The 12,796-nt window shown below is 42.4% G+C and overlaps 1 protein-coding gene across 3 annotated transcripts; it reads left to right on the top strand.

Annotated features, from left to right (window-relative positions):
- The first annotated feature begins 1,103 nt into the window (after nt 1–1,103).
- Nucleotides 1,104–12,257, top strand: Trmt10b (tRNA methyltransferase 10B). Of its 3 annotated transcripts, none has more exons than XM_048336644.1 (9): nt 1,104–1,154; nt 4,768–4,968; nt 5,568–5,676; nt 6,644–6,768; nt 8,197–8,349; nt 9,317–9,395; nt 10,193–10,260; nt 10,967–11,090; nt 11,857–12,257. In XM_048336644.1, the coding sequence occupies exons 2-9, from the start codon at nt 4,780–4,782 to the stop codon at nt 11,961–11,963; spliced, it is 954 nt and encodes a 317-aa protein (XP_048192601.1). In that variant the 5' UTR covers nt 1,104–1,154; nt 4,768–4,779; the 3' UTR covers nt 11,964–12,257. The 3 variants fall into 3 exon arrangements, with proteins under 3 accessions (XP_048192601.1, XP_048192470.1, XP_048192533.1); XM_048336513.1 differs by having other exon boundaries at nt 1,117–1,154; nt 4,763–4,968; XM_048336576.1 differs by lacking the exon at nt 1,104–1,154 and adding an exon at nt 1,168–1,355 and having other exon boundaries at nt 4,763–4,968.
- The last annotated feature ends 539 nt before the right edge of the window (nt 12,258–12,796 follow it).

Consider the following 12,796-nt stretch of genomic DNA (forward strand, 5'->3'; position numbering starts at 1 on the left):
AGAGTTAGGCAGGGGTTGAATTTTTACATCCAAGAAGAAGAGTAAGCCACTAAAGGAACTGGAGTAGGGGAGACACAAAACCATCTGGCAAACAGATGTGGTAGGACAGGGATGGGGAAGCACCAAGACGAGCCAGAAGGTCTTTTCAGGGAGAGTGGCCATGAGCTTATCCAGAGGCGAAAGGGACACAAGAGCATGAGGGTGGGGGAAGGTATGGCTGAGTCAAGGTTGCAGGGACTGGCAGGTGTGTGAATTCAACTTTGAAAGGGTCTCTGCAGATCATTGGGGCCACTTTGCAAGCTTCTCTGAGGGTTTTAGCAGGGGATGGGAAACCAGGACTAGATGCTGAGCCAAGAAGGGTTGGTCTGGCTCAGTTTTAGAAAGAAACTTATGGGAGAGTTATGTTTCATGTTAGTGTCTAATAATCAGCTTGAAGCATGGATTAGATTATCCAAAGAAAAGGCCAGAGGAGAAATAGTGGATAAAGAAGGAACTCAACCAGGCTTTGGTTTCTTGAAAATAAGATATTTCAGGCACACTCATGGTAGAGTCTCTAGAAGGTGAGACTCCTAGGGCAGCAGATGTGAAAGGAAGAATAGCTGATAGTCTTTATCCAAACCAGGCATGGGCAAATCGATTCATATCTCTGAGCCTCAGTTTCCCTGTTGATATGTTAAAGGACATAGAAAAGAGTGATCAGACAACAAACCCTTTGCCTTCCAAAACCTAGAAACACATATCTGTTGTGTGCCTGGGCATCAGGTAGTAGACAGAAGGGTTGTATGGGCTCCTGGGCCCAGCTGGTTGTGGGCAAAACCCAGAGAAAGGAAAAGGACCTCAGGTTTAAGAGATGGTAGGTCATCCAAAATTTTGTTACATCCCAGTCTGGACAGACAACAAAGCACTTGGTCAACTGCAAGATTCCTGTGAAGTCGGCAAGGGGATGCGCTTGTAACCATCAGCTAACCGAAAGGAAAACTGATGCTAGGTCAATGGGCGGCAGACAGAAGTCAGAAGTCAGAATTTTGGCTCTGCCCAGCTTGAGGCCAGGTTGCAAACTACAACTCCCATGATGCTTCTTGGCGGTAAACCGGAAACGGAAGTTGGCGAGGCCAGCTGTGCGCTCCCGGAGCGGCGCTCGGCGACGGAAGCAGGTACGCTGGGCCGGGTACAGGGGCACAGGCGGGTGGACACTAGGGAGGCCGCGTTACCCCCACCTTCTTGGTGCTCTCCTGCCTGTCTCCCCTTGCACTCGCAGCCTGTCGGCCAAGGGGACCCTTCTTCCCTGGGACCTGGTGTTCCTTCCCCCAGGTGTTCGCGTGTTGGGGGTGGCGGAGAATGAGAACATGAGAGAAGTGTGCAAGCAAACGCGGGTCTCTCGCTGGGCACCCGCGAGCACACTCGCTCCTCCGGTGGTGGGGCTGGGGGGTTTCTTAATCCAGCAAGTGTTTATTGAGCGTCAGTAAGTAAGTAAAACGGTTGCTTGCATTGTAGGGAGATGGGAAGCTGGCACAAAAGTCCATGAAGAGCATTGGGCGTAGAGGCAATAATAGCAAGTGCAGAGACCCTGAGGTGGGAATATCTTGGTATTTTGGGGGAGCAGCAAGTAGATCAGAGTACAGAGGAAAGTTGATGGAGGCAGACCTACCTATATGGACCACGGTCCTGAGGCAGGATAGATGGGGAAAATGAGGCACGGTAAATAGCTGCCAGGAATTCAAAAAACCTAAGCTTATAGCAAATACAGGAGATAGTCATCCATCTACTTCCCTTAAGATTAAGGAGCTAAAGTCATTTTAGGGGAAAATAAGACCTGGTGAAGGCACGTCAGAGACAAGGCATTTAGAAATGTAGAAACACTCTGTTTGCTTCAAAGAGAAACAACAGGATGAACTCTTTCCTAAGAGATGCATTTCTCACCCCAAGGATTAACATTTGGTAGGATGTATCCCTTTTGGAGAGAAATGCTCCCCAAAGGGAGGACCCAAAACAAAACCATCAGAATGGTAAACCAGAGCCAGGAATGTGGAAAGTAACAACACCAAGTGTGATTGAGAGCAAAGAGCAAAGAAAAATACCTATCTGTTCATTAAGTTAGACCCCCTCTGCCTTTATCATATAAATACCCCTGATGCCAAAGAACTGTATGACTCTCCTTTTGAGTACCCAGGTGTTGTTAGAGTGCCTCTGCTTTCCTGTTTCTTTATCCATTTGCCTACTCAATAAAGCTCTGCCAAATTTTCTTACCATTGTGACTTGTCCACAAATTCTTATTCTGTGATGGAACTCAAGGACCCTAAGTGAAGAGTCCCTACTTTTAAAGGGAAATTTTATAACCCTTCATCTGCATCCAGTGAGAGTCCACAGAGGCATTGTGTAGATTTTGGCTTTCTCTAAGTAAGTGAACAATGTTGACAGTTCTAAGCAGAAGAATTAATTGTCAGTAAACACCTAGGATGCTTACTCTGTGAGGTTCAGAATGAGTACTCCTCAAGATGTGCAGGAAAATCATCTTTTCTTCGCTGAAGGGTTCGGTTTTGCAGTAGAGAACCTATTTTACAAGGCTTAATCTGATCACTGGAACCCTATGAAGGCAGAATGAGTGCCATCTCCAAATCTCCAGCAGGCACCATCATGTGTCAAGTGCTTTCTCACTCTATTAAATGATCAAGTAGGACTCAGAAAAGATTTGTGGTGGTGGTGGTTTGTTTTGAAATAGTCTTGCTGTTTGTTCCTTCCCCCCCCCTCTTGTCAATAGTCATGACATAGTCAATATGTAAATCAAAACATTACAAAATTTTGTACTTAGGTGTGATGGTGCCATAATCCCTGCACCTGGGAGTTAGAGGCAGGAGGATTGAAAAGTTTGAGCCTATCTTGGACTATACAGCAAGACCATGTCTCAAGAATCCAAGGGCTAGGGATGAAGCTCAGTGGTAGAGTGTTTATTTGTTTTGTTTTGTTTTGTTGCCAGTCCTGGGCCTTGGACTCAGGACCTGAGCACTGTCCCTGGCTTCTTTTTGCTCAAGGCTAGCACTCTGCCGCTTGAGCCACAGCGCCACTTCTGGTCATTTTCTGTATACGTGGTGCTGGGGAATTGAACCCAGGGCTTCATGTATACGAGGCAAGCATTCTTGCCACTAGGCCATATCCCCAGCCTAGAGTGTTTTTAGTTCAGGTACAAGGCCCTGGGTTTGATCCCCCAGCATAATGAATGAATGAATGAATGAATTTATGAGTTAGTTTACCCACTATGTGTGAACCCTGGGTTCAAGCCCTAGCACCATAAATAATAATAATTTAATTTGTACTGACCATTAAAGTAAGTATTTCTAAGTCAAACTAAACTTCAGTCAGTCAAAACTATATAAACTTCAAATCTATAATTTTGGAAATCTAGAAAATAGTTTACGCAGCCAATTCAGGAATGGTTCCATATGTACATGATGTGTGGGGAATACCCAGAACTGCTCAGATAATGTATGTTTTTTTAATTGTTTTATTTTTGTTTATGTGGTACCGAGGAAGTCAACCCAAGGTTTCATGGATCTAGGCAAGCACTTTATCACTAATAGTACTACGCCAGTAACTACCCAGCCTGACGTGTTTTTCAGAAAACTGTAAATGGCAATTCTGGAAGAGTTTGGACAGTAGTAGTAACAGCCAGTACTTGTTCTCAGTTGGGTAAACAAGTGTACCTGGTCCTTGTGGCAATTCTGTTACATGGTTCATTTCATCGAGTGAATTTGTGAAAGCTAGGCAAGTGTTTTAGCTGCTGCCCTCTGCTCAGAAATAGCGACTGGGGGATGGGAATATGGCTTAGTGGTAGAGTGCTTGCCTTGCATGCATGAAGCCCTGGATTCGATTCCTCAGCACCACATAAACAAAAAATGCTGGTAGTGGTATTGTGGCTCAAGAGGTAGAATACTAGCCTTGAGCAAAAAGAAGCCAGGGACAGTGCTCAGGCCCTGAGTTCAAGCCCCAGGACTAGCAAAAAAAAAAAAAAAAAAGCGAACTGAGAAACATGGTTAAATCCTAAAATATCTATTCCCCCCCCTTAACTCAGCCTGTTTAAGTAGGTCTAAACTGAAACTAAAATGTGGCTCCATTTTGAACACTTAGTAATTAGAATACAAGAACCGAACAATATAAAGTCAACAATGGGAATGTTTGGTAGGCGTGGAATCAAAATGCTGGCAAAGAAAACAGCTATAGGACACTGCAATGAGTGAGCCTGGTGGAATTCTAATATAAATGCAACATATTGGGGATTAGACAAACCACAACTGTGACGGCAAAGTGTAAAATCTTCTTTCACCTTGATGAATGAATGGTTCCACTTAACCGAACTAGAAAATTAAAAGGGGAAGTCCAGAGAGAGAGGGAAAGATAGGAGGGTTTTGTTTTATTTGATAGTATTACTGGCATGAGTATTTGGACTCAGTGTCTTACTGAAGCTGTAGGTTAGAGGATCCTGGTCTGAGCTTAGGTCTGGGCAAAAATGTAAGGCCCTACCTGAAGAAAATAACTTTTTAAAAAGAGGCCTTGGAGTATGGCTCAAGTGGCAGAGCACCTGGTTAGCAAGTGCAAGGCCATGAGTCCAAACTCCAGTGTTACCAAGAACAAAAAACAAATGAAAATGGGTCAGTATATACCCTCTGCTCCATCACTAACAGCTTTAGCTTTCCGGTTTGGGGAATTAGCCTGTGTACACAAAATTCTGTTGTATCTCACTTGCTTGTGCCTTTTCCCATTCTGAAAGGACAGAAGACAAAGCGCATGGATGGGAAACTGGAAGGGAGGGCTCAGGGAGCGGAGCTATCGGTGCTGCAAGGACAAGAAGGCCCCCTAGAGGCCACTGGTGAAGATGGACTCTGGGAGAGTTTCCAGCTTCTGCAAATGGATGTGGACAGCGGCGAGCACCAAGACGGAGAGGGGCTCCCCACGGGCGGCACAGCCTGGTACTCGGTGAGGGTTGGGGGTGCTCCTGAGGCCTGGCCCATAGAACCCTGGCCTAAGTCCAAAACAGGCAGGAACGAGTTCGGAATATTCTAAGTAATGAATTAATTTTCTGTTAACTGGTTTCAAGTTTCTGTTTCATTTGAGTCATAGGAAAAGTAAGTAAAGTTCTGGGTGTCCCTAGAAGGGTCAGGAAATCTAAATTCTGCTTTAGCCCTTTCCTAATGATTTGTTGTGTCCTCGTTTTGTTTTGGTTTTGGCCCATCCTGGGGCTTGAACTCAGGGCGTGGCTTCTTTTTGCTCAAGGCCAGTGCTCTGTCACTTTGAGCTACTATTCCACTTCTGGTTTTCTGGTGGTTAATTGGAGATAAGTGTCTCAAAGACTTTCTTGCCTAGGCTGGCTTTGCACTGTGATCCTCAGATACCAGCCTTCCAAGTAGTGAGGATTTCAGGTGTGAATCACTGGCACCTGGTTTAGATTTGTTTTTAAGACAAACTTTTCCTCTCTTAACTTTGTATGTAAATGAAAAAAATAGTAGCTCTTCCTAATACTCATTTTCCTTTTTGGTATTTATGAAATTCTCAAACAATTTTGTTTTCTGGATAAGAAAAATGTCCAGAGAAAACAGAGACATTGGGAAAAGATAGTTGCAGCAAAGAAGAGCAAAAGAAAACAAGAAAAAGAAAGAAGAAAAGCCAGTCGTGCAGAAAATCCAGGTATACTTTCAGTGTTGCCTTGAAGGATAGGACCTGTTAACTGCTTTTACTTGGAAACAAAGTACCACAGAGCAAAATTTAAGATAACTCTTTAAGTATAAGTTGTCTAGTAGACACATGTGGTGTTAAGCATTTCTTTTTAACTGTATTTTTTTGGTCTTTTATTTTTTGGTATTGGGGATCAAACCCAGGACATTGCATTTGCTAAGTAAGTGCTTTGCCATTGAGCTACATCCTACCCTGTGTTTAGCATTTTTATTGGCATAAATTAATTGCACAAAGAGATTTCATTGTGATACTTACGTGTACATACAGAGTACTTTGATCAAAATCACTTTACCCATACCGCTCATTCCGAATCCTTTCCCTTCCTTTCAGTGGTTTTTGGTGAGTTTCATTACAGTTTTTATACATATATATATATATATATAATGTATGCCTATAATATTCAGCTTCCATTTCCCTCTCCTCCTCCCTCTCTTCACCCATCAGTCCCTCCTCTCCAGCAGACCTTCTTTTATAGTCAGAACATGTGTGTTTATAAACTGGGAAGTAGAAGAAAGGATACCTCAGCAAACATTTATTCAGTGCTGTGTGATAGGTTCAGTTATAAGAATTTTGCATGGGAACCCAAGGGGTGGGTGCTGTTGTAACTCATTTTGTAGAAGTGATAGAGATCCAGAGAAATGAAATAACATGCCCAAGATAATTTAGTTAATAAATTAACCAGATGGGAAAGAAAGCCCTTGGCAAATGTTGACTGAACAAACTGAAGTTGGATTTAAGCCTAGCACGCTCCAGGCCACACACTCCACATCCATCCACAATACATGGTCAACCTAATGAATGAATACCTGTAGGAGTCTCAAGTTTCTTTCAGTATGCAAAGGTAAAGAAGAGATCTGTTTCTTATAAAACACTGTTCCTCTGTATTCCCTTTCACTCCTTTTTTATATTTCTGCCATAGGCATTTGCCCCCAGCACAGCAAACGTTTCCTGAGAGCCCTGACCAAAGAGAAACTTTTGGAGGCCAAACACTCAGGACCAAGACTATGTGTGGATTTGAGTATGACCCACCATATGACAAAGAAGGTAGAACATGCACTAAGCCTGAAATGCCTGCCTCTCCACCCTGGGAAGCCCAGGAGGCTGGAGCCTTCACAAAGGGAATGACCACTGCCAGCATTCGGAGCTCTTTGGTTATCCAGAAGTATTTGTTTTTCTACACTGAGTTCCAAGATGGTTGTTGGGAAGAATGTGGATGAGAACATGTGGCCCTAGGTTTTGTTTGCAAATTTTATTTGGCCTTCTGTTCTGAGCTACCACCTTTGCCTCTCTGTTCATGGTGTCCCCAGTCTGGATGGAACCTCTCAGGTTCCATCTAACTCTTTGTCATTTGGCTTGGAAGAAGAATATTTGCTTCATGGCATGTTGTGGGGAGGTTTTCTGGTGGAAGGTCTTCTTGCTGGGTATGTCTTAATAAATTTTAATACATTTCTCACTTATGCCATTGATGAGAGGCAGATTTCTCCCAGGATTCTGGAGGTGGCTGAATATATGCCACTTGATATTGGACGGAGGAGACCGACAATAGTTTATTAGTCTTATGCCCAAGGAGGAGACTTTTACATACTACACAAGTCCTTGTAGGGCTCATTTGAGAACAGAGTGAACTACCAGGGCCTGTGGGATGTGGGCTTTGTTGTATTGAGGACAAAATGTGCTTTGGTTGGTTGTTTGGTTTGGACAATTCCATGGAGTGGTAGAAACTAAAACTTGGTACTCATGTATATGCAGGAACTATCTCATCCCCCTTAGAGAGAAGGTTTTTATGAACTGAGTCTGGGAAGACTTTAAGTGGCATGTGGGAGGATTTGGAAAAGTGGCTAGACAGGGGTGTTGGAAAAAAAGTGAGTAGGAAACCAGATGGGAAGGGAAGCCTCTAGTTCAATGTCACATTCAGCTGGGAATATGGCCTAGTGGTAGAGTGCTCGCCTCATATACATGAAGCCCTGGGTTCAATTCCTCAGCACCACATATATATATATAGAAAAAAAAAAGACAATGTCACATTCAATGCAAGAGGATTAAAAAGCAGCTGAGTGCCTGGCACAAAGCTGGTCTCTTCTAGGAATTTGCATGGTAGATGAGGCAAGAAAATGTGTCATGCAGAATAGATGAGCTGGTGACAATAGTCAGACTGCTCAGTGCCAACAGGCTTGGGCCAGATAGAAATGGACCAGGATGGAGGAGAGTTCCAGGGAAAGCCCAGTGTTGGGCCTTGATGGAAGTTGGTTTTCACAGAGTGAATGGAGAGTCCTGCAGACCAAGTACAGAATTTGAGCTGAGGGCCAGGCTGGTCTAGAGCCGTGAGAGCCGTGAGAATCTTGGATAGGGACAGAGTGGCAGAGCTAAAGAACTATGTAATGGTTTCATTGAACTTGTGTCATCCTGTGTTGATAGTGCATTTAGAGTAAGCTGGCATGTCTCCACTCTTGAGTTGTCCTTATTTCTTTGAAGGAATTGAGTAGGCTGGCTGGACAAATTCGAAGGTTGTATGGTTCAAACAGAAAAGCTGACAGGCCCTTTTGGATCTACCTCACTGGATTTACAATAGACAGTCCTCTCTACAAAGAATGTTTGAGGATGAATGATGGATTTTCTACTTACCTGGTAAGTAAGTACTTACCTGGTACTTACCTGTAAGTACCCTTTCTAAAAAGTGGTGTAGGGTAATAGTATTTTTTTTCTTATATTTTGATCTACAAGCTAGTACTCTGTATCTGCGGTTTCCACGGTAATCTAGAGATTATTTAAAATATACAGGATGGTATGCATATGGTATGCATAGCTTGGTATGCATGCATACCAAGGGGATGGTATGCATCCCCTTACCAAGGGGATATTCCAGTTTTTTTTAATTGTTCCAACTCTTATTCTCAGTGTAAAATTAGGAGACATAATTTTAAGATGAAGAGAAAAAAATACTCAACATGCGTTTTAGGTAGGACTTTGCAACCCTTTGCCTAGGGTCTCATAAATGTAGTAACAGATATGCAAGTGAGACTCTAGATCATTTTATAAGAAATGTCACTGAAAATGCCCTGTGTTTGTATAGTATAGCTGGGACTGAGCAATCACAGCCTTCCCTAGGGAGGCCCAAGAGGGGTGTACTAGGCAGTACTGCCCATCTAGCTGTGTTGCTCTTACTGTCCCACTGGTCTCCTCAGTAATACAGCCATTTCTATGATTCCTGTATGTAAGCCAAATAGACCCATTTAAGGGCTGTGGGGTTCCCTTCATTTCCAGCCTTCTTTCCTTTGGTTGAATTCTTTCCCTTTCATGTGTGAATCTTACCTCAACAGAAGGTCATCCCTGTGATGTTACTCCTTCACCATAGTCCTGGCGCATGTCCCTGTCCTTGTGTGAGAGCCTGTGGCACTGTTGTTCTCAAGTTGTTGGTTTCAATGCCTATGCCTTTCTAAATCCTCTTCTCCAATCAAGCCCTGACAAGTTGTCAGACATGTAGTTCTTAATATACATCAGTGGGGTACCCGAGAGAATACCTACTAACTACTGGTTACATTGTGAGCTCCTTTTAATCTCATTCCTACTACATGAGATCCTTTGCATTTTCCAGCTAGACATAACAGAAGAGGACTGCTTTAGTTTATTTCCTCTGGAAACCCTTGTCTACCTGACTCCTGATTCAGAACATGGTATGTACATAACTATGCAGATTCACATAGCACTTTTGTTCCTATCCCTTTATTTCATTGTTGCCTGGGACAGAGTTTGGTAAGGAGTATCTGAAAAAGGGAAGGTAGATATTTGCTGGATGCTTTGCATATATTCTACCAAGTGTGCAATGATAATAGACTTGGGCCATCTACTCTCAGTTGTACCTTGTGTTCTGCCTAGCAATCCAGATTCCCTGGTCAGCTCCCACCATTGCACTCTTGGATCAATGTTAGATTTTTTTTCCTAGAAAATCATCTATTTGGTGGGCCCTGGTAGCTCACATCTCTAGCTACTCAAGAGGCTGATAGCTGAGGATCACAGTTCAAAGCTAACTTGGGCTGGAAAATCCATGAGACTTTTATCTCCAATTAACTCCCAGAAAACTGGAAGTAGTACTGTGGCCTAAAGTAGTAGAGCACTAGCCTTAAGCAAAAAGAGCTCAGAGACAGAGCCCAGGCCCTGAATTCAAGCCCCATGACCCCCTCCCCCCCAAAAAAATCTTTTAGTATTATATTCCCTTCTAATTAATTACATTCTTCTATAGTTTTAATTTTTGTCCTTTCTGTGTCTAATGTTGACTTGAGTTTCCTTTTTTCTTGATTAGATATGTCAATAGGTTGCCTATTTTATTGGTCTTTTCAGAGAATCAACATTTTGTTTTATTATGTATGTTTACTGTATTTTTGTTTTCTGTTCAATAAATTTCTGCTTTTATTGTTAATATTTCTTTCCTTTTGCTTTCTTTGGATTTAAAAGTAAAACTTTTTTTTATTAGCCCTTGAAGAAATTGATCTAAACAAAGTTTATATTCTTGGTGGGCTTGTGGATGAAAGCATTCAGAAGGTAAGATTTTAGCCTCAACATCTATGTTCTTAAAGGTACTTTTAGAGGCATTTTGCCCTGTTACTATCTCTTATCCAGAGGGCTTAGGAGCTCAGAGGAAACAGCTCAGGGCTGTCTTGCCCTGGGAAGTCCCTCTTCTCAGCAATTATGTCAGCAGTCCTAACAAAAACCAGGAAACAGAATTAGCTTGGTAGGTAATTACATTCCTAGCCACTGTTGAGCTTCTTTTCTTTCCGAAAAAAATAACTCTGATCTTGAACATTGACTCAAGCATTCCTTCCAGCAGTTTGTTCTTGGTGAAGGACTAGTTTTCTTTTTCCCATACTAACTTCCTGATGATGCAGTTTATTACAGAGCCTTGAACTCAGTAGGATTGTTTATATATTTTTGTTTTGATTTGAAATCTTTTCTCAGCTGATGTGCTACAACTTGAACCATGACTCCAGCCCAGCTTTTCTTGGTTATTTTGTAGCTGAGGTTTCCAGACTTTTCTGTCCAAATTGGCTTTTAATTGCAATCCTCTGGATCTCAACCTCCTGAATAGCTGGATTACAGATATGAGCCACTGGTGTCTGTCTATAACTGCAATTATAAATGGAAATTGGCATAGTGACAAATGAGGATTCTCAGAATTTGCTATGTATACTATAATGAGAATATATTGGTGTATAATATCTATAATAAAATATTTAACTATGATTTACAGAATGTGACATTTCAAAAGGCCTGGGAACACTCTGTCAAGACAGCCCGCTTGCCAATCCAAGAATACATGGTTAGATGCCAGAATGAGAAAAACTATCATTCAGAAATATTGGCTATCAATCAAGGTACTGCTCACATGACCCATATCCAATGTATGCTAATTCTTGGGCTACCTTGAATGTGTGTGTGTGTGTGTGTGTGTCCCTGAGCTTTTTTGCTAAAGGCTAGTACTCTAGCCTTGAGCCACAGCTTTTTCTGGTGATTAACTGGAGGTAAGAGTCTAACATACCTTTCTGCCCAGGCTCTGGCTTTGAATTGAGATCCTGAGTAGCTGATTGAGTAGCTGATTACAGGTGTGAGCCACCAGCACCTGGCTCGCATGTTCTAAGTATATACTTCGACTCTAGAGGTCTCCTATAGCTAATATGACCGGACTTTACTGTGTGGACTTTGTGGCATTTACTCTGGCCATTGAGTGGCATTCACTTTTTCCTTGGTCCCCAACTATGTTAAAGATATTTGCATATTGTTATTTACCTAGAATGCCTTATCCACAAGTCCTCTCCTGCCAGTCACTTACTTCCTGTTATCCAGGATTCAATTCAAGCTTAGCTGGCTTCCCTCCCTCTGGATGGTCATGCCATCTTTGTTCCTGGGGAACTGTTACTGTGTTGCAGTTTTGCCCATTCACAAGCCTGTCTCTAGGTGTAGGTTGAGGTTCTTGTGAATAGGGAGAGCTTTTCTTTGCCTCTGTCCTCCAAGACCTAAAACCATGTGTGATATAGAGAACATTTGTTAAGTGAAATATTCCAGAAAACCCTCTCATTAGTTCATTTCCTAGTTCTCTTTTCCCTGTATGGTCACTGTATTTTCTGTTTACTCCCTTAACAGTATTTGATGTTCTGTCCACTTACTTTGAGACTCACAACTGGCCTGAAGCATTGAAGAAAGGAGTATCTTCAGGAAAAGGCTATGTACTTCGTAATTCATTGGAATGATGGGTAGCTGCAGGCAGTGAAGTTCCAGAGATGTCTTGATTTAAGAACAGGGCAAAGGTTGGCAGTGGCATTTGCCTTTACTTGACATCCTCCATCTTTGTAGTATAGGGACCATGTCTTATGCTTTTGTATCACCCACAGTGCCTGATTTACAGAAGTTTCCTGCTAAATGTCAAGTTTATAAAACATTTACATAGCTGGGTGCTGGTGGTTCATGCCTGTAATCCTAGCCACTTAGGAGGCTGAAATCTGAAGATCATTGTTCAAAGCCAGCCCAGGCAGGAAAGTCTGACATTCATCTCTAATTAACCATCAGAAAACCAGAAGTGGAGCTGTGGTTCAAAGTAGTAGAGTGCTAGCCTTGAATGAAAGAGCCCAGGGACAGTGCCCAGGCCCTGAATTCAAGCCCCACCAACAAAACAAGTAAATCAATAAATAAAATGTTTACATAACAAGAAACTAGCCCTCAAATTACATAGCTTTGGAACTGTTATTTCATTCTTTGTATATTTATATGTATTTCTGAAAGAACTACTTTTAGAGAATCATGGTTTAAATTATTAAATAAACATTGCTTTACCAGCTTTTCACTGAAGTAGCATAAAAATTACTTGGCTTTCTCCAGCCTTCTCTGAGCATGTTGATCTTCCCTTGCTCCATAATATGCTGCATATCATCTATGCACGAACAGCCTGGCCTGGCCCACACAGCACTTTTGCTCTCTCCTATGGCTTGTATCCTATTCTCCCTTGTTCCTATCATGGACATGAAGGGCTTCTCTTCCAGTTTCAGGGTGAATGCCTCTATATCCTATTGGGCCCTGTACTAAGTAG

This window comes from Perognathus longimembris, chromosome 1, assembly GCF_023159225.1.
Source record: "Perognathus longimembris pacificus isolate PPM17 chromosome 1, ASM2315922v1, whole genome shotgun sequence".
NCBI classification, from domain to species: domain Eukaryota; kingdom Metazoa; phylum Chordata; class Mammalia; order Rodentia; family Heteromyidae; genus Perognathus; species Perognathus longimembris.

Bases quoted from the DNA above. Each gene is read 5' to 3' on its own strand.
- Trmt10b (XM_048336644.1), top strand. From the start codon at position 4,780: ATGGATGGGAAACTGGAAGGGAGGGCTCAGGGAGCGGAGCTATCGGTG. The intron at 6,769-8,196 runs GTAGAACATGCA...ATTTCTTTGAAG, and splicing joins CCCACCATATGACAAAGAAG to GAATTGAGTAGGCTGGCTGG. The intron at 9,396-10,192 runs GTATGTACATAA...TTTTTTTATTAG, and splicing joins GACTCCTGATTCAGAACATG to CCCTTGAAGAAATTGATCTA.